This window comes from Fusarium falciforme, chromosome 1, assembly GCF_026873545.1.
Source record: "Fusarium falciforme chromosome 1, complete sequence".
NCBI lineage: Eukaryota > Fungi > Ascomycota > Sordariomycetes > Hypocreales > Nectriaceae > Fusarium > Fusarium falciforme.
In genome coordinates, this window is record NC_070544.1 from 4264437 (window position 1) to 4283071 (window position 18635).

At 54.3% G+C, this 18635-nt stretch overlaps 6 protein-coding genes across 6 annotated transcripts; 2 read left to right on the forward strand and 4 right to left on the reverse strand.

The window, feature by feature from the left end:
- Positions 1-86: 86 nt before the first annotated feature.
- On the reverse strand, positions 87-2551 carry NCS54_00119800 (Acetyl-coenzyme A synthetase; the record flags this gene model as incomplete). Its single annotated transcript, XM_053146830.1, has 5 exons — positions 87-149; positions 206-2034; positions 2092-2118; positions 2277-2300; positions 2359-2551. The coding sequence occupies 5 exons, from the start codon at positions 2549-2551 to the stop codon at positions 87-89; spliced, it is 2136 nt and encodes a 711-aa protein (XP_053002805.1).
- A 4173-nt stretch (positions 2552-6724) lies between these two features.
- NCS54_00119900 (Hypothetical protein) lies at positions 6725-7935 on the reverse strand (the record flags this gene model as incomplete). The annotated part of the gene is made up of 3 exons (XM_053146831.1): positions 7816-7935; positions 7137-7759; positions 6725-7073 (listed from the first exon to the last, which is right to left on the reverse strand). Exons 1-3 carry the CDS (start codon positions 7900-7902, stop codon positions 6725-6727), a joined length of 1059 nt encoding a protein of 352 aa, XP_053002806.1. The 5' UTR covers positions 7903-7935.
- A 367-nt stretch (positions 7936-8302) lies between these two features.
- On the reverse strand, positions 8303-9160 carry NCS54_00120000 (Ribosomal-L16 domain-containing protein; the record flags this gene model as incomplete). Its single annotated transcript, XM_053146832.1, has 3 exons — positions 8303-8487; positions 8535-8676; positions 8729-9160. The coding sequence occupies 3 exons, from the start codon at positions 9158-9160 to the stop codon at positions 8303-8305; spliced, it is 759 nt and encodes a 252-aa protein (XP_053002807.1).
- Positions 9161-9486: 326 nt separating this feature from the next.
- Positions 9487-12812, forward strand: NCS54_00120100 (Replication factor C subunit 1; the record flags this gene model as incomplete). The annotated part of the gene is made up of 5 exons (XM_053146833.1): positions 9487-9586; positions 9636-9687; positions 9735-9776; positions 9829-12441; positions 12497-12812. 5 exons carry the CDS (start codon positions 9487-9489, stop codon positions 12810-12812), a joined length of 3123 nt encoding a protein of 1040 aa, XP_053002808.1.
- Positions 12813-14240: 1428 nt separating this feature from the next.
- NCS54_00120200 (Hypothetical protein) lies at positions 14241-17123 on the forward strand (the record flags this gene model as incomplete). The annotated part of the gene is made up of 10 exons (XM_053146834.1): positions 14241-14319; positions 14390-14461; positions 14527-14571; positions 14628-15097; positions 15188-15616; positions 15681-15951; positions 16008-16141; positions 16212-16326; positions 16376-16552; positions 16621-17123. 10 exons carry the CDS (start codon positions 14241-14243, stop codon positions 17121-17123), a joined length of 2295 nt encoding a protein of 764 aa, XP_053002809.1.
- A 1021-nt stretch (positions 17124-18144) lies between these two features.
- NCS54_00120300 (DASH complex subunit DAD1) lies at positions 18145-18602 on the reverse strand (the record flags this gene model as incomplete). The annotated part of the gene is made up of 3 exons (XM_053146835.1): positions 18471-18602; positions 18356-18418; positions 18145-18297 (listed from the first exon to the last, which is right to left on the reverse strand). The coding sequence occupies exons 1-3, from the start codon at positions 18564-18566 to the stop codon at positions 18145-18147; spliced, it is 312 nt and encodes a 103-aa protein (XP_053002810.1). The 5' UTR covers positions 18567-18602.
- Between the last annotated feature and the right edge of the window lie 33 nt (positions 18603-18635).

Genomic DNA, 18635 nt, shown 5'->3' on the forward strand with positions numbered 1-18635 from the left:
GCCTTGTATCCATGGTATATAAACTCCACTAGATAAATGCACCATCTCATCCCTTCTCTTTACTCATCTCATCATTCAACGATGGCCTACTTGCGCTTGGCCTCATGCACGCTCTTGATAATCTTCTCCACAACAGAGGGATCAGACAGCTGCGTATCATGTTAGTCAATGTGCCTCCAATCCTCCAATATTGAGGGCAACTTACAGTAGTGATATCACCAAGCTGATCCTCCTCACCCGCGACAATCTTTCTCAACACACGGCGCATAATCTTGCCACTTCGTGTCTTGGGCATGTCGGGGACAATGTACACCACCTTGGGGGCGGCGAATGGTCCGATGCTCTTTCGCACCTGGATGATGAGCTCCTTGCGGAGAGCGTCAGTCGACTCAACGTTCTCCTTGAGATCAACAAAGGCGTTGACAGCCTGGCCGGTGAGCTCGTCGGCAATACCAACGACGGCGGCATCGGCAACGGCGTGGTGCTCGAGGAGGGCAGCCTCGATCTCGGCAGTCGACAGACGGTGACCGCTGACGTTGACGACATCATCGACACGTCCTCGGATCCAGTAGAAGCCCTCGTGGTCACGGGCAGCACCGTCACCGGTGAAGTAGTAGCCCTTGTAGACATCAAGGTAGGTCTCCTTGTATCGCTTGTGGGCTCCCCAGACGGTGCGAGCCATGCTGGGCCAGGGCTGCTTGAAGGCCAGGACACCCTCAACATCGTTGCCGTGGATCTCCTCACCGGACACGGGGTCAATGAGGGCGGGCTCGATGCCGAAGAAGGGCAGAGAGCAACTGCCGGGCTTCGTAGGAGTGATACCGGCAAGAGGGGTGAGGGTGTGAGAACCGGACTCGGTCTGCCAGTAGGTGTCGACGATGTGGCACTCCTCCTTTCCGATAACCTCAAAGTACCACTTCCAGATCTCGGCAGCAATGGGCTCACCGACAGAGCCCAGAACTCGGAGGTGAGCGAACTTGCCTCGGACGTGCTCGTCACCGGCACGCTTGAGCAGTCGCAGGGCGGTAGGGGCGACGTAGAACTGGGTGACGTTGTGGCGCTCAATGATATCCCAGTATCGGGAGAAGTTGGGGAAGGCGGGAGTACCCTCGAAGACGACGGTAGAGACACCGAGCATCAGAGGGGCGTAGACAACATAGGTGTGGCCAGTGATCCAACCGACATCACCACCACAGAAGTATCGGTCGCCCTCGTGGATATCGAAGACGTACTTGCCGGTCATGGCAGCACCAAGCAAGTAACCGGCAGTGGTGTGCAAAACACCCTTGGGCTTGCCAGTGGAACCAGAGGTGTAGAGGAGGAACAGAGGGTCCTCAGAAGCCATAGACTCAGGAGGGAAGTAGTTGGGCCACTTCTCAACCTCCTCGTGCCACCAGAAGTCACGACCGGCGGTCCAGGGGATCTCGGAGCCAGTGCGCTTGTAGACGAGGACGTGCTCGACGTCAGGGCACTGCTTAAGGGCATCGTCGACAATCTTCTTGGTGCCGATCAACTTGCCACCTCGCTTGCCCTCGTCGGTGGTGATGACAACCTTGCAGCCAGCATCGACAACACGGTCGCGGAGAGAGTCGGCAGAGAAACCGGCAAAGATGACGGAGTGAACAGCGCCGATACGGACACAGGCCATGAGGGCGACAATGGCCTCGGGAATCATGGGCAGGTAGATAGCAACAGTGTCGCCCTTGCGGACGCCCATCTGCTTGAGGACCCAGGCGGTGCGGGAAACCTCGCGGAGGAGCTCGCCATAGGTGACATTGCGGCCTTCGCTAGGGTCGTCGGCCTCGTAGATGATGGCAACACGGTCAGGATCAGCAAAGGCGTGGCGGTCGACACAGTTGTAAGAGGCATTGAGGCGACCCTCGTTGAACCACGAGACGTCGGCGTTCTGGAGGCTGCCGCTGCGGGTGGTCTGGAAGTCACGGTCCCACGAGATGAGCTCACGGGCGCGCTCAGCCCAGAACTTGTTGGGTTGGGTAATGGACTCCTTGTAAAGTCGCTTGTACTCCTCGAGGTCTAGAGAGTGGGTCAGAGGCTGTTGAGGCTCCGGTGCGGATTCCGGGATTAACTTACTGGCAAGGTGGGGCCTGTGGGGGTGCTCTGTCGGGTAACGGGGTTAGCAAGGGACGAGTCTACGGATCGTAATAAGACGAAAGAAGAAAAGAAAACAACAACAGGCGTGACGAGCGAGGGCCAATGGGTGCCGCGGTAATCTCGTCTCGACGGAAAAGAAAAAGGGGGTAATTGGTAATGCATACTGGCAAACATCCGCTGTGGGGGGTCTATGTGAGTCGTTAGCAACAAGTCCAATGGGCGCCGAACCCGGGCACGCGAGCTTACGGTAGGTGTCGACAAGGTGGGCCTCAGCGACCACGGGGGCCTTGGTCTCCTGAGCAGGAGTCTCTTGAGTCTTCTCGGCGACGGGTTGGCTGGCTGCAGGAGCGGGAGCGGCAGCAGGGACGGTCTCCTTGAGGAGGACCTCGGGAGCCACAGCCGGCTCAACGGGGACTTGGGGGTTCTCGACGGTTGCCATTGTGACGGTTGGGGAACGTTTGTAAAAGAATTTTTTTTTTTTTCGTTGAGGGACGCGGGCAGATGCGTATGCGGATGCGACGTCGATGCGGGGTAGCGTGACCGTGGAGCTTGTCAGAACTGACAGCTTTCGGTGTTGCTCTTCGGGGGAGAGGCCGAGGATGCGCAGTTGGAGTCGGGAGAAGAGAAGAGATGAATGAAGAGAAGAGTCCAAGTTGGTCAAAGATGGAGGGGAGGACAAGGGAGAAATAGTTGAGTTGAGATGGAGCGAGATGTTTGATGAGAAGGTCCGGTCTGCGGGGGAGCTGGGGGACCATTGATTCTTTATGGTAATTTGGGTACATCGCCATTGGCAGGCCGGCCGGTAACTTGTCACTGGTACCTGCACCAACCGGCGAGCGGCGGCCGGCGAACCGGGGGGGCCATTGCCAGCCCAGAGCCGTAGCAGCACCGCCGTGATCCTTTCCCCCGAGCCATGTCCCGAAGAACCACAGCCAGCCCAGCACCCAACTCCCGTCGGCCAGCCAGACTACCAGAGTCATTCATTGCCTAGCCAGGCTCTTGACGGTTGCCCCCCATGCATCGTCATCGGGCAAGACAGCCATTCGCCGCTCCCACACACAGACGCTCGGGTCCGGCACTCACTCCAGCATCTGGCTAGCATCCAAATGCTGGGTAACCCCAGAACACAACAGGGGTGACTTGACGTCCAATATCGTCGCAAGGCTGCCCGTGCGCTGCCACCCATAGCCGGCAGTCCTGGCCCTATTCCAGGTCGAGCTTCTGCCATGCGCCGCCATCATGGCGTCTACGGTCGGTATCTCCCTCCCTGCCCATCCCACCATGTCTATCCAGGGCGCAACGGAGGTAGCCCGTTGCCCTACGCCCGAGGTGTGATATGGACGGATGGCTGTTCTGGCTATGCCTGCTCTGTACATGCCTGCTGGAGGTGGTTGCCTTTGATTCTTCTCCCGGCTCCGTACCGTCTATCGATGTTTACAGACCCGAGCATCCCCATGGCAGCGTTGCTTTCGTGCCGTCATCCTCCGTTGGGGAGGCGAATATCCTGAGGGATCTTGTACGGGCTCTCTATACTAATCTAATGTTGTAATCTCATTCACATCAAGCTGCTATCATCAATCAATCTCGGCCGCGTCTGCCTCTATTTCCATCGCGACTTTTGCTGGGGTGTGGTGGGGTCCCGAACACCGGGGCCGCCAGCTTCCAAACCCACCCACCACCGTCTTGCGATTTGGGATGCTGACGGTGGATTATCCACGACTGGATACACCGTAGCTCCCTGTGGTCACTTAAACTGGAGCTTGGGTTCCTGGCGGAGCCGAGGTCCTTGCGCCCTAGCTCATCAAGAAGAAACGGTAGACACTGGTTTTGTCGAGGCTGTGGTGATGATAAGCTGTGAAGCCATCTTGACCGTCTTCTTAACCCCCCGGTACCCCTCCAGGATGATGGACTTTTTTTTCTGCCCTCTTTCTCCTGAAATCCCCTACCCTTGAGCCCCCATGCCGAGCTATGTGCGGCACACCTCCCACGGTGGCTGATGGTGCAGCTACACCATGGGCAGTCCTGCATGCGGTACTTTTAGTACTGGGTACAACAGGTTCGTCCCTGGCTCCATTCCCGGCCCCGTTGAGAATGCCTGCTGGCCACGACAGACATTGCAAGCCAGGACAGGGCCTTGATGCTGCACATTGGCTACCCGAAGGAATTCGGTATTGCCACTTCGAAGGGCCAAGACTGGAGAATCGTCGGTTCCCAGCCAAGGGGAGGAGGCGAGACAGATCGAGAGACACACGGTCCGGGGAAAGGATGTCATGACGGAGCCGTCACGGCTCCGGACGCGGAAGAGGCTCGAGCTGGAGCTGCGGTGTCCCTTGCCCGAAACGGGTACCGGATCTCCCAGAAAAACGTGTTATGTGATTGACCGTGGTAATCAGTGGAGCCTTTTTGGAGCTGGAGGCCAGCATCTTGGGCCGTATGCGGAGGGCGCGGCTCTAACATTCATGGGACGGACGGTGGAGTCTCAGGGATGCGAGGCGTCTCCTCGATGCAGGAGGAGAGCACGCCGGCAACGGCCCCTCATGAAGAGAGACTGACTTGTCTCAGCGCCGCATCCGAAGTCGCTGGATGAGTTGTCCGCGTCTTTGAGGCATCATTGAAGATATCCCCAGTATGGCAAGAGTCTATCATCGCAGCTCGACGCTTGAGGTTTTAGGCGCGTATTCGTTCCTGCCGCCGTCTCATCTGCCTTATAACCACTTCCGGTAAACGGGATGCATGCCCGCCGCCCGTGCAATGGCGCAGGTTGGCAGGTGCAGCAGCTGCCCCTCATAACTTCCCCCCGCATTCGAAATCTTCGGGGTTAGTCTGCGCGGCTCCTGATTGGCCGACCCGGCATGCCCCTCCACGACAGCATCCCAGAGGCTAGACCGTCAGGGTCTTAATTCTCCTCCGATTTTCACCTCCCACGCTCCTCAACAAAGTTCACTCCGTTTTCGAGACGGCGCTGCGCCAGAGCGCTGCAGATTGCTAGGTACCTGGTACATCCATCTCAGCCCATGTCTGAGGCACTCAATTACTGTTTCGGGGAGAATTGCTTGTGCTGGTCGAGATTAGGATTGCAATCTCAACACCATCCCCCAAGCCTGTCGCGCTCAACCATCTCCTCTTGCTGCGGCATCTTTCGGTACTGAGAATCTCCCTCGTCGTCTTCCGGATATAGCCACCAACTATGGAGTATTTGTCCTTCAGCCGCTCATCGTGCCGTTTCGCTCAAGTCCCGAGACTCCCGCCCGTTTCAAGTAAACAGCAACTCTCTTGTTCAAAGCTTCACACCCCCTTCAACCCCCTCCAATACCGAGATTAGAGCGAATGTGTGCGACTCTCTGTTGTTGACGTATCCGTCTCGCCGCTAGCTCGGGCTGGGCTCTCCCCTCGTGGTGGCTAATCCTGAATCGGCACTTCCACACGCCGCCCGAGCGCCCATCCCCAACCCGCCCGTCGACCGTCGACCCTTGTTCCATGCCCATCCCTGCCCCAACGGCCGGGCCAAAGCCCAGCTCTTGAACCGAAGCCACAGGAGCTGCATCATGGCTGTGGCGTTTGTTGGCCCAAGCCACATCTGTGACGGCGTTTGAACATGGTTGCTGCCGTCTGGCCGTACCTTCGGGACTCGACCGAGATGTTCATCAGTGATGCAACGAACGGAACTTGTCCATTTGAAATGTCGGTACCGTCCTTGCTTCTCCCTTCCGCATGTGATGGATGCCCTCTCGCCCATCCATTCACCTAGTCTTGGTCAGCTTTGATTTGCTCCTCTCATCCAGCCGAAGCTCTCGAGATCCGCGGCTATTCCTCACCTCTCTGCGTCATCTCGAACCCACACACCTTGTCGACTTGTCCACACCCTTCCCCTCAGATTGCCCCTCCACGGACTCCCTTGAGCTCTCCATCCTGGGGAATCATTGGTCGTTGTGATTCTGGCACCGAAATCAACCGGAGTGTTCATTTTGTTTCCGCTTCGGGCAGTTGACTCTCCCTCTCGCAATTCCTCGGCATCGGAGTGTAAAAGAATTCGCCGTTGCCCTTGATGGAAGTTAACCCCGGCTTGGATACACAAGCCTGAGACTGGGCGTCCTGTAGGATGTAAACACTCAACGACCGCTCGGTTCATCCTGGTAGAGAGGCGGCCAGTAAGCAACAGATGCGATGCCTCCCAGACGACCGGACGAACCCAACCTCCCAGGGCCAATCTCAGGACTTCCGTCTTTCCATGCGTCCTAGTCAGGGCAAGCTCTTGCAACTAAACAAGGTTCCGTTTCCCCATTTCCCCATTCCCCGCTCCTCGTCAACCCCTCAGTTCCGGGGCTCCACGACGGACCAGGTTGAGACAAGTATTGGTTGACAGGCTGGCCCCCTCAATGGTGACCCCTCGTCAACTTTGGTTCCCCATCTTCAGCTCTTGGCTATGAAAGATTTTTGCTCTTTATCATATGTCAAGGCGGGGCTCAGAGAGGAGGCCACGCGAGGAGGCCACGAGCCTGGGGTGCCAGTGAACGATATGGGGACAATTAGATGTTGTTTTCCGTTAACTCCCGTGCCACGGGAGTTGTGCTACGTAGACCTCCCTGAACGCCGACCACACATTCTGCCATGTTTACATGTCCATGCTCATCAGATACATCTCCACGATTCTCATGAACTTTGCCACAAACGCCTCCAGATGAAAGATGACCTTGGTTCCCGTCTTGATCCGATGCTCGTAGAAAGCTGCCCACTGAATCACCTCGCCCTTCAAACCGTCGTCGATAAGAGCAATCAGCTTGAAGGCCAGGGTCTTGAGGATGGTGGTGGGGGGAATGCAGTGTGTCAAAAGATCGTACAGCTTTGACCGGACCTGCAGGATCCTGGCTGGTGTGTGCTCCTCCAAAATCTCCTTCGCAATCTGTCCGATGAGGGCCTCCCAGTCTGCCGGCGGGATGGGCGTGCTGTCTGTAACCTTCTCACTGTACCTCGGGTCAGTCCCTGATCGCACGCCTCGGCCGAAAGATCCGTTGGGGGTAACCTACTTTTGGGCATGTACAGCCTCGTACATGAGGAGGGCTCGCCGCAGGTTCCGTCCGCTCTCCTCCGCTATTCGCTGGTGCAGGCCCTTGACGACGGGCCAGCCCTCCTTCTTGGCCGACACGGCTAGCACGTCACAGATTTCCTCGTGGGTCGGCGCTGCCACCCTGACTAGAAGGGTTCTCGAGCGAATCGGTGCAATGATGTTGGCTGTTGAGTTCGCCAAGAGAATCAGGCGCAGGTTTGGCGAGTACTTTTCCATTGTTCGTCGCAGAGCCGCCTGCGCGTCTCGAGTGAGGTGGTCTGCTTCGTTGATTACCACAACCTTGAACCGCTGCTTCGCTGACTGATCAACCTGCTGTGTTTGCGCCACCTCCTTCAACAAGTCTTGAACGACTACTCTGTCGTAGTTACCGACGTCGGAGGGCGTGATCTCGAGGTGGTAAATGGAGGCGACAATGTTGAACTCGAGCTTTCGATTGCTCGTCGTCTGGAATACTCGGGCATCGATCTTGATCTTCTCCACACCTGGGCCGTAAAGCTCCTTCAGTGTGGCTACTATCCGAGTCTTCTTTCCTGCGCCTGAGGGACCGTAGACGAGGAGGTGAGGAAAGTCGCCGCTCTGGGCCTGTGATACTCGAGGTTAGTGGTGGTCATCCCCTTCACTCTATGTGTGCTCCTCACGAGAGATTGCAGTCGACTCGATAGCTCATGGTGATATGTGAGGGAGTCCAGAGACCGCGGTCGGTGTTTGTCGACGATGAGAGCCATTGTAGAAGCTGCTTGGTGATGTGTTGAGAATCGTGGAAAGACAACTTTTTTGGGTTGCGGGAAGACGCGTCGTCGCGTAAAGTGGATGGGTTCTGGAATCACAGGTGGTCCGTGCGTCTGACTTGCATGGCTGGAGCCGTTCAGCAGGCAACGGCGCTATGAGGCTCTGAACCTGGAAGCCATGATGGAATGGATGGAGACCTATGCAATATTCATCTACCAACCCTGACAGAGTACTTGTAGAGATAAAAGGGGTGAAAATCATATAGGTATGCTGGGACAAGAACCAATTCCACGTTTAATCAGGGTTACCAGGTCTTGAATATTGTATTCATACAGGTTTACATCAACATCCTTACACTTCGTTATTGTACAGTGTCTATGTCTCGTCAATTCTCCTCTAAGAGGAGCCAGAAGCTGCAGGTGTGCTTCCAAACTGAGTCTCAGTCGTTGGGGAAGAAGCCTTGAGCAGCTCAGCAGGGGCAATTTCCCGTCTCGGCCTCTTCAGCTCCTCCAGAGTTATGCCATCAAGCTTGGTAATTCCAACCATAGGGGCCTCGCCCTTCTTCACAAACTCCCATTGGCCTATAGTCCGTTAGTTGGATCCAATTGGTATAAATCTGGAGCCCTACCTGGCAGCTTGTTGCCAGCCAAACGGAATGCATCCCTCACAACTTGCTCGTGAAGTCGTCCTCGAATCTCGAACAGAATCTGGCTCACAGCCATTCTGGTCGCCCAGTGGTCGAATGAACCCTTACCCTTACCCATACGCATCTGCAAAGCCATGAGCTCATGTCCCGCCGAACATTGGGAAAGCCATTCTCACATCGTTACCGCTGACGTAGACACCAACGTTACAGTTCTTTCGCTTGTACAGTCGGTATTTCTGTCCTCGAAGTCGCACCTTGATGGTATCCTCGGCCATCTTCAATTGCTTTGCGCTGATTCTGCGGTGGTGGTCCGTCATTCGCAGACCGTAGTCGCCCCAGATCACAGTCGTTCCCTTTGTCGAGCCTCCAGTGGCCACACGGGGACGTCCCTTGGCCATCTTCTTCTTTCGGTTCAGATTGGGCTCGAGCCAGCTGCCCAGCATGGAGGAAGTCGTCGAGAAGGCGCGGACATTTTGGAGCCGTCTGGTCGCATCAAGCGTCTTCGAGGACTGCTGGAGAGGGGCGCGGAATTGTCGCAGGGGCGAGGAAGCGCATATCCTCAGTCCCTGAAAGGCATTGAGCAATGCCGATGTGTTGGCGGGCTTCATGGCGGTGATCGGACTTGTCGTCTTGAAGCTGCCTCGCATGACCGAGCTCCAGAAAATCTTCCCCGGCCGAAGATGGGGTGGAGTTGTGGCCTGAAAATCAAGGCCCACATGGCAGGGCCACTTTAGCCTGCAGTCACGGATCTCGCGTCAGCTTCGCGTTTGGTAGGAGCGGACGTGCACGTCACCAGACTCGAACTTCTAGGCTGCTCCTCGATTGCCTGAGATTGTCGGACAACCACTTCCCCCAGGCAACACTCGCACATGGTATAAGTGAGGGCCGTTGCCCCCATATCGTCAGAATTGAGGCAAAATAATCATCGCCAAAAATGCCTTCTGACATCCGGTCCTTCTTCGCGCCAAAGGGTGGTGCGCCCCCAAAGCCTGCAGCCAAAAAGGCAGAGGAACCGGCCAAGACCAAGCGCACCAGTAGGTTCCAATACTCTTTATCCTTTCCCATCATACTGACGAAAAATAGAGGGCCGTCGAGTCGTTGAGGATAGCGAGGATGAAGAAGATGAAGTCGTTGAGTATGTACTTCTGCCATCTTGCGCTACGTTTGCTGACGCCGAACTAGAGTGAAGAAACCAGCCAAGCCAGCACCGAAGAAGAAGACACAGTGCGTTGTTCCTTCTGAAAACCCCAATTGACTCTATTCTAACCCAATTCAGGGATGAGCCAAAGGGTGTAGCTATTTCCGCCGACGATTACTTTGCATCAACAAAGAGCAGCAAACCTTCGAGTTCGGCGACTCCCAAAAAACCTGCAGCCAAGTCCGACGTCCCGATACGTGCGAGCCCTCGAGGCAAACCTGCAACCGCGAAGCCTGCAGCACCTGCCAAAAACGGCACAGTTCCCGCTAAACGAAAGACAACGACCTCCTACTCTCACCATGCGGTTGATGATGATGCCGACGCTTACATGGATGATGGCGAAGAAGAAGATGATGATATCTTTGCTGCCGATGCCAAGGGCCGCAGCAAGCGGAAGAACGATGACTATGAGGAGGACGAATCGGAGGAGGAGGAGCTCCCCAAGCCCAAGCGGGTAGCTACACGGGGGCGTCCATCTGCAGCCAAGGACAACGACGTGAAGGTGACGAAGGCTGCACCTGCAAGCAAGAAGAGAAAGTCTCCTGTCGACGGTTCTGATGAGTCTGAGGATGAGATTCCACGCAAGAAGGCAGCTCCTGCCAAGCCTCGAGCACCTCGGACAACCAAGAAGAAGGATGAACCTGAGGACGCCGAGATTCAAGATATTCTCAACAGCGTCGCTACTGTCCGAGCCCCTACACCACCACCCAAGGACCCTAATGCCAAGTTTGACTGGCGAAAGAACGCATTTGGAGGTGGCAATGCAGCTGCTCCACCGACGCAAGGAGGGGTTGAGCTTCCCGAGGGCGAAGATGAGTGTCTCTCTGGTCTGAGCTTTGTTTTCACTGGTGTTTTGCAGACCATCGGTCGTGACGAAGGCCAGGCGTTGGTCAAGAGGTATGGTGGCAAGGTAGTCGGCCAGCCCAGCAGCAAGACAAGCTTTGTGGTTCTTGGCGATGATGCCGGACCCAGCAAACTGGCAAAGATCAAGTCCCACGGTATCAAGACGATTGATGAGAATGGCTTGTTTGACCTGATCCGCAAGCTTCCTGCATACGGAGGAAGCGGCAAGGGAGCGCAGAAGGCCCAAGAAAAGAAGAAGGCCGAAGAGGAAAAGGTGAAGAAGCAAGTCGCAGAGATGGAGGCGGAAGAAAAAGCTCGAAAGGCTGAAGCAGCGAAGGCTGCAAAGAAAGCAGCAGCAGCTGGAGGACCGGCAGCCGGAAAGGCACCAGCAGCCGCTCCTCCTGTGCAGCTGCTGACATCCAAGTACGCGCCAACACAACTCAGCCACATCTGTGGCAACAAGGCCCAGGTCGAGAAGATTCAGAACTGGCTCAGGAACTGGCCCAAGTCTAAAAAGTACAACTTCCAGCGACGAGGCGCTGATGGAATGGGAGGTGAGCGTGCTATTATCATCTCTGGACCTCCTGGAATTGGGAAGACGACAGCTGCGCACCTGGCGGCTAAACTCGAAGGATACGATGTCCTCGAGAGCAACGCCAGTGACACTCGCAGCAAGAAGCTCGTCGAGTCCGGAGTCAGTGATGTCATGAACAATACATCACTTCTTGGCTACTTTGCTGGCGATGGCAAGGATGTTGACACAACCAAGAAGAAGATTGTTCTCATCATGGACGAGGTGGATGGTATGTCTGCGGGTGATCGTGGTGGTGTTGGCGCTTTGGCCAAGTTTTGCAGAAAGACAGAGATTCCCTTGATTCTCATCTGCAACGAGCGAAAGCTGCCCAAGATGAAGCCCTTTGATCATGTGGCCTTTGATATTCGATTCAACCGCCCGACCGTGGATCAAGTCCGATCCCGCATCATGACCATCTGCCACCGAGAAGGCCTGAAGCTGCCCCCCGCTGTGGTGGATGCTCTTATTGAGGGCAGCAACAAAGACATCCGACAGATCATCAACATGATTTCGACAGCGAAGCTGGACCAGTCCAGTATGGATTTCGACCAGAGCAAGGCCATGTCCAAGGCTTGGGAGAAGCATGTCATCCTCAAGCCATGGGATATCTGCCAGAAGATGCTCGCTGGTGGGCTCTTCGCGCCCGCGAGCAAGTCGACCCTCAACGACAAGATTGAGTTGTACTTCAACGATCACGAATTCAGCTTCCTCATGATTCAGGAGAACTATCTTCGAACAAAGCCCATGGCTCTCAACGGAAAGGGATACAACCAACGAGAGTACAACCTCAAGGCTCTAGAGCTTTTTGACAACGCTGCGGAGAGCATCAGCGATGGAGATCTAGTCGACCGCATGATTCATGGCTCTCAGCAACATTGGAGTCTGATGCCGACACATGCGGTCTTCAGCACAGTCCGACCAGCGAGCTTTATTGCAGGTCAGCTGATGGGCTCCAACTTCACATCTTGGCTTGGCAACAATAGCAAGTCCGGAAAGCTGGGCAGATACATCCGCGAAATCCACTCTCACATGCGGCTCAGGTCTTCGGGCGATCACCATGAGATTCGCCAGCAATACCTGCCCGTTCTCTGGGATCAGCTTGTCAACCGACTGCAGCATGAAGGCAACGATGCTGTTGGAGAAGTTATCGACCTCATGGACAGCTACTTCTTGACCCGAGAAGACTTTGACGCGATTCAGGAGCTGGGCGTGGGTCCAATGGATGAGGAGCGAGTCAAGATTGAGACCAAGACCAAGGCCGCTTTCACTCGAACGTAAGTAAACACACATGACCGACTGATAAGTGTAAGACTAACGTGGACTCTTTAGTTACAACGCAATGTCCCATCCTGTTCCTTTCATGAAGGCCAGCAACGTCGTGGCACCCAAGGCTCAGCCCAAGGAGGTTCCTGACCTGGAGGAGGCTGTCGAGGACGATGACGCAGATATTGCTGAAACACCAGAGGTTGACGAGGATGATGATGAGATTGATTTCAAGAAGGACAAGTACATCAAACAGCCCAAGGCCAAGAAGGCCACCAAGAAGGCCACCAAGGCGGCTGCCGACGACGATGACGGGGAGAAGCCGAAGCGGGGCCGGGCTAAGGCCAAGGCTACAGGAACCAAGGGCAAGGGAAAGAAGTAATGGGATAATTAGACGGGGTTTTTTTATTGACGCAAGGATGTCTGAGAGTATCTATCCAGTTAGATGGAGGCGGGTGTTGCGAGTTGCCTGGCCAATAAGGACTAGAGAAGGCACGTGACCAACATTTGTACAATGACAACAAGGAAAAGGAGTCCAGTGCATCGAGGACTCGGGCTATGTATTGTAATGAAACAAGTTTCTTTAGAATTTTGGTATCCGAATTGTGACGAATGATTATCGTGCGTGTTCCTTGGTGGTTGTTAACTTGGTGTTGTCGTTGGTTAATATCTTGGTTGACCCCTGAGTGATCAGTCCTCTATTGTCCAACTCAGCTTGACGCGACATGTTGACATACCTGTGTGCAGTTGCTTAGATGAAGAGGGTTATTGCAGATGATCGACTCAATGAAGCTGCGGAGGGGATTGTCGTGAAGTGGTCGAAAATGGTAGTGTTCGGCGGAGTGAACATAAAGGGCAACTTTGGGCGAACACCCTTGTTCCTCGACACATTCTTAATACCTTTGATTAGAATGTTCGGATCTATGAAACAATGAAAGTACTTTTGTACGTAGTCAAGCCATCTAAAACGGCGACATGCGCAGAGCTGTGGCTCTGTGGCCGTCGAAGCCTTCGACGCGTGAGGGGCAGCTGGTCAACACAGGACAACAAGGTCAAGCAGCCGTGCCAACCGCACGTTGCCGTGGTGCCGACTACGCTGCAAAGCCCATCGCTGCAGTGACCGAGTTGTCAACTCGAGGGTGTGCCGCCGCTGGTTGACTGTGGCGTGTGGGTAGTGGTGCCCGGCAGCGAGCAACCCCTCGAGATAGACGCATGAGTTTCTCTCACGCACAGCACGCCCGCCTAAGGACATAATAACATTGAATAAGTTGTCAAATCGAGGGCGTGCAGCTGATTGGTTATGACGTGTGGTTAGCGAGTGGTGCCGGGAAGTGAGCAACCCCCCCTATAGACGCCTGAGTATATAGCACGCTTAGCACGCCTACTGTGCAGCAAAGACCATCGTCGTAGTGAAAAAGTTGTCAAATAGAGGGGGTGCAGTTGATTGGCCGCGGGGTGTGGCTAGTGGTGCAGGAGGAAGCAACGCCCATAGATGCCTGAGTTTCCAGTATGTCCATCACGTCCAGCACGCCCGCGGCGCCTGCAACGCGCGTCGAAGGAAAACAAGCTATGCATTGCAATCAGTAACTGCCACAGAGGGTCCCACTAAAAATATTTATACCACCCCTCCAAACCGCGGCCCCCAATCTTCCCTCAACACCACGCTTTCTTGCATCAACACCACAACACTTGATCAATAAAGCATCACTTTTCATCATCAGCGCAACCACTATTCATCATCACTTCCTTCTATCATCACTACTTCATCATAATAGTAGCCGATAGTTATCATTCATCCTCCATCGCGACGATGCAGACATCTGCATCGTTTCCCTCTGCCCTAGGCAGTCGGATTTCCAACCTCTTTCAAGGCCATCGATCCGATACACGTAAGTCATCTACATTCACAACCTTCCACTACCCTTCGCAAGATATCTCTTCTCATTTGCGCGTTTATAGGCTATCCTGAACCCAGCGACAACACCAACATGCTGTCTCACACTCTCAAGGCCGCCAAGGCTGACCTACGAAGTAAGTGTTGACCCCAAACGCACGCGATTTTATCGCTTTGATGGTACGCTGACCTAGATGATAAGAGAGATTTGCGCTCTCGAAGGGTAAGTCTTGGACTCGTCTTGATGGTAAGTCATTTCATCATTCTCATCCCCCTCTGCACCCCTAACCCCCTTTGCAACAGAGTCGGAGCCTTTGGTCTCTTCTGAAGGCACCATTTCTCCCAAGCCTGCAAAGCGCTCGCTTTTGAACACTCTTTTTGACACAAAGACCGGCCGTAAGCTCCACAAGCGGTCGCGCTCGGATCCTACTTCCAAGAGCGATTCTACTGGCCAGCTTCCTGAGCTTGAGCTGGTTCTGCAACCCTACGAAGATGCCAGGATCTTCAGCGTTGGAACCAACCAGGCTCTAGACGCAGTCTACGAAGCCACTGTCAGCTCTCGTGAGTATTATAGCTGCACAAGTGGTTCATATGACGCTTCCTACGAAATTGATGAGTGGTCGATTTCTGATCACGGCACCGTCCTGATCCGACGCCCAGCGGGCTTCCACCCAACTCGATCTACTTCGCTCATCAGCTGTTCCACTCACCATACTGTCTACGAAGAGCCTTTGACCCCGGAAGCCGAGGCTGAGTGTAGCCCTGAGATCGGCGTTTCCACTTACGACGAGCTCATGGGAACAACTGACAAAGAACTTCCAGCTCCTTTGAACGCCACTCAGACCGCGCAGACTGAGGCTTAGAACGCCGAAGTCCAAGTTCCTGAAACCGCCGCGACAGTTCATGAGAATGTCGCCAACAATGATGCCCCGATTTCTGTCGCGGACAACATCATTTCCAACAGTGAGGCTCACGACAATGAGCCCAGCGACTACGTCCAGCAGTCGTCTAACAGCCACAATCACAACATGGGAAACCCTGACAACAACCTTCACGCGCGTTTCGCCCAGCCCGTGTCCATGACTCGGATCAGTCGAGTTATGTCAAAGGTCATCGAGAGCCGAACCAAGACGAACTTGATCTTGCGCCCGGTCAAGAAACTTCGTCGTAAGCACAGAAACGCCTCGATATCTTCCAAGAAGATCCGAAAGACTGAGCACGGCGCCCGCCGATTCTTTCTCGCTGCTAACAAGGCCACCACCACACCCATTGTTGATGAACACGACGACGCGGTCCCTGGACCCGCCCCTGAGAGGCAAGTCCCCCTTGGATGACATTCACTTGGATCACTTGAAGCTAACACTTGACAACAGCATTGCTGAGCCTCATGAGGATGACCAGAATGCCAATGACAGCACTCATGTTGACGAGGATGCCATGAGCCAGCCTCATGCCGATGAAGAGCCATTCCATCAGCTGTCTACTCATGAGTCCATGGACGCCGGGAGCATTGACTCCATCCACGATAACTTGGCCCAATGCGACATAATTCTCGCCGCGTACCAAGGCGAATACGATCAGCCCGAACGCACTCAAACACGCACCTCTGATCTCTGCGACACACTAGGTGAGTATCCGCCCTGGCCCCAGCACTGCACATGCACATTGCCTAACGTCTTGCAGATCCTAACGACGCCGATGCTCGCTCTGAGCCTGAACAACCCAAATTCACCGAGGAGATGGCGGCCCTTGAGTCGTGGGCGCAGGCCTCGACTCACTGGGGAGATCCCAACATCGGCCCCGACACTGTTCGACAGGTGAGAGACGCTTCCTGCCAACTAGCCCAAGCCCTCCTTTTGAACAGATTGCTAACTCGTCGGCTTGCAGGGATTCAAGGAGCATCTCGAAGCTCTGAAGCGTACACAGTCGTCCGACGCCAAGGGTGAAAACATCAAAGTTACCCCCTCCATCAAGATCAACGCTCAGTCCGGCCTTCCTGAGGGTGAGAACAACTATGCGAAGTGTCGTGAGATGTTTCTAACTGGTGACAGGCTATCAGTCTTCTCCCTTTGTCCATTCGTGGGTTCAAGACAATCTTGACCGTCATACTGGCACGAAGCCCACCGACGCTCCATACGAGCCTATGCAACCACCCCTTGAGCAAGATGCCGCTTACACTCACAACATTGACCATGACGGGGATTACCCCATGGACTTTAGCAGAGCAAGTCTTCCTCAACCCCCTTCACTCGATGGATCCCAACTAACTGTCTTGACTCACAGGACGAACTGGAAGAGGCGCTCTATCACCCACATGCCCGCCACATTGCTGGCCGTCACCCCCACGACGCTAAGGACGATCATTGCAGGCTCGCACTCTTCCTTGCCGCAAGAAATGAAGAGGAGAACAGACTTGAGCGCGACCTTGACCAGGCACGAGAACGGATTGATGCCCGCAGCGCTCAGCTCGAACGCTTCTGCGCCCTTGTCCGTCAGCTCCAGGAGCAGAACGAGGCAAAGGCAGCCAGCCGGCGTCGAGCAATTTATCGACGAGTCTCACATATCCTCAAGACCCTCGGAGCGGAGGCTGACCAAGCCATGGCTCGATGCGTGGAAAAGCGCGAGCACTACCGTGAACTTCTCTACCGTGAGAAGGCTCTCGTGGAGGCGGTCCAGGATGAGGCGCGACACCTCGGCCTTGGGAACCACACCCCCAACGAGCTCGAATGGGCAGTTGAACAACTGGTCGCTGGTGACAGTCTCGAGTATGTCGAGGATGCTCTCAACTCTTGTTTCTGAGCGGTCTCTTGTGACGGTCTAGCTCAACTCACGGATGCAGGACATTACCTGACCAACAACAAACATGAGCAGCTGCCGACACAACTCTTCCGATCCGACTCCACGACACCAGATCACATACACAACGAACAACAGGCAGGATCTCTACAACCTCTTTACATCGATTCTTTTTACACACACGCAGACATGTTTGCATCTCCATCATCAGAGAAAAGGAGTCTTGCCCAGAGATCCCCTGGAGGGACACACCACAACACATCGACATCGTCACGACACGGATTTTCATTGCTCGCTGAAACAGCTTGAGCACAGGTGCTGACGAAAACAACACACATTGTCTTTTCCACTGATTTCACTGCGAGTTCTTTCTTCATCTTTTTCTCCTACTCATCTATACTAGGAGTTTTGGTCACACGACCCGGGCAGGCTACACTGCACCATCGGAAAGGGAGGGCTTCTTCTGTTTTTTTCTTCAGCCAAGGGATATGGCTTCGCAATCTTGTTTTTTTTTTTTCTTCTCTTCTGCTTTCTTCTACATCCCGGCATCATGGACATGCATGGAAACGGACTTTCAGGTTTTTGCACACATTCAGGGATCATGACTCACGGAAAAGGGTAACGGTTTTGTTTGGCATTGTTGTTTTTTATGGCCAAGGTTTATGGCATTTGTTTTTCACAGGGAAAAGGGCATTCAGGGAACGGTTTATGATGAATAGGGCAGCCAAGGGAAAAAGGCGCCCCGGAAAAGGGTTTTTATTATGATTGTTATGATATTTCCGATCCAGGAGTGGTTATACCCCGATCGACGCTCTTTTGAGAGTACGAATGAATGAGTTATGATACATAATGTCTTGGTGACTTTTCTTGTAAACGTAAGCTGACTCTTCTTCTCTAACTTGATCACAGGTCTTTGTCGAAATCACACCTTGTCATTACCATCTCACCGCAATCATCTCTGTCGTAATCATTCCTTATTGTGATCATCTATCTCATCCGGGGGTATCATGACAATCCGTGCCCATCACGCCTCTTGATTCTTCTTTGTCTCGTGCTCTTCCTCCGAGTCCTCCTGGTTCTGCTTTGTTTCTCCATCGCCTTCACCTTCGCCCTCCTTGTCCATGACGTTTTCGAATTGCGACCACAGCGCCTCGACCGACGAGAATTCGTTGCCGACCTGTACAGTAATCAGCTATATGAACCTAAAAAGAAGTACAAGATCCATGGTAGCGCACCGCAATGACAGCCTCGAGGGATCGGTTCAGCTTGTTGATGTTGGCGAGCACATGCTCAAAGCTCTGCCCAACCGACCGTCAGTCCCGTCACATGCCAACAGAACCAGGCGCATACCATGGCAATCTCGCCGATGAGGGCCTCTCGCTGCTGCTCAAAGTACGTCTTTTCATGTCCGCCCATTGCGGATGTAGACCTCTGATTGGAAGCCATCGTCAAAGTCGTCGTTGAAAGGTTGTCGCGTCTTTGTCTGGAGCATGCATGATCGAAAGCGCGACTGGG